Source organism: Salvelinus sp. IW2-2015, linkage group LG14 (genome assembly GCF_002910315.2).
Source record: "Salvelinus sp. IW2-2015 linkage group LG14, ASM291031v2, whole genome shotgun sequence".
Taxonomy (NCBI): Eukaryota; Metazoa; Chordata; class Actinopteri; order Salmoniformes; family Salmonidae; genus Salvelinus; species Salvelinus sp. IW2-2015.
Genome location: NC_036854.1, coordinates 33,360,786 through 33,361,972, shown reverse-complemented (window position 1 = coordinate 33,361,972; position 1,187 = coordinate 33,360,786). Strand labels below are relative to the sequence as shown.

Here is a 1,187-nt window from a genome sequence, read left to right as displayed (position 1 = left end):
AGTCCGAGAATGCGAACGTAGCAGCTAGGTAAGACACTGGGAGGCCGAGTACAGGAAACAGAGAGACGTCGAGAACTGCGGAGACAGATCAGAGAACAGAGAATATCAGCTTAGAGAAACTGGGAGTAGCTAGTCAGTAGAAACTAGAGAGGTCAGTCGAGAACTGGCGACGTCAGAGAAACCGAGACGCAGCTAGAGAAATCTTGGGTAGATTCGTCAGAGAAACAGAGAGATATCTGTCGGCGAGAAACATGGGAAAGAAACAGGTCAGCACGAGAACAGAGAGACAGGTCAGCGGAAAACATGGGAAGACAGTCGAGAAACTGGACGCAGGGCTAGAGAATGGGAGACAGTTACAGAGACAGAGAGACAGTCAGAGAAAGATTGGGAGACAGTCAGAGAACGAGAGAGGTCCCAAAGTAAGACAGAAGAGACAGTCCGAGAAACTGGGAGACAGTCAGAGAAACGAGAGAAGTCAGGAAGAAACTGGGAGACATGTAGAGAAACCGAGACGGCAGCTAGAGAAATGGGAGTGCGGCGCATCGAGCGTTATTACACAAGGTGGAAAAGCGAGACGCACGCTAGAGAATGGGCAGACAGTCAGCCAGATAGACAGAGAGACAGTCAGAGAAACTTCGGGAGAGCAGTCAGAGAAACAGACACAGCTAGAGAAACCTGGGAGACAGTCAGAGAAAACAGAGACAGAGCTAGAGAAACAGGGAGACGTCGAGAAAAGAGAGACACGTCTAAGAGAACTGGGAGAAACGTCAGAGAAAAGAGAGACCAGTCAGCAGCAACAGTAAGACGTCAGAGAAACAGTCAGTAAGAAGCAAGGAGAGCAGACAGAGAAACGTCAGAGAAACAACGGAGACAGCCAGGAGAAACGAGTAAACGGGGAGACAGTCTTGGAACCTGAGAGACGCACACGTAGAGAAACCGGGGAGCAGTCAGAAAAACGGAGGACGGATAGTCAAGAGAATCCGCAGAGATCTTGTCAGAGAAAGCTTTTTGAGGAGACAGTACAGTATGAACGGGAGCTAGTCAGGAAACGAAACCGGGAGCAGTCAGAGCCAAACGAGTAGAGAGGGTTCGTTCAGAGAACCGAGGGGAAAAAGACTTTCAGGTTCCAAGCATAAGTGGAGACAGTCAGCCAGACACTCGAGAGTCAGTCAGAGAAAGAGAGCCAG

The 1,187-nt window shown here is 49.8% G+C and overlaps 1 protein-coding gene across 1 annotated transcript; it reads left to right on the top strand.

The window, feature by feature from the left end:
* The first annotated feature begins 251 nt into the window (after nucleotides 1-251).
* LOC139028732 (octapeptide-repeat protein T2-like) lies at nucleotides 252-803 on the top strand. The gene has a single exon (XM_070446808.1). The coding sequence runs from the start codon at nucleotides 252-254 to the stop codon at nucleotides 801-803; it is 552 nt and encodes a 183-aa protein (XP_070302909.1).
* Nucleotides 804-1,187: the final 384 nt, after the last annotated feature.

Coding starts and splice junctions, on each gene's coding strand:
- LOC139028732 (XM_070446808.1), top strand. CDS start 252: ATGGGAAAGAAACAGGTCAGCACGAGAACAGAGAGACAGGTCAGCGGA.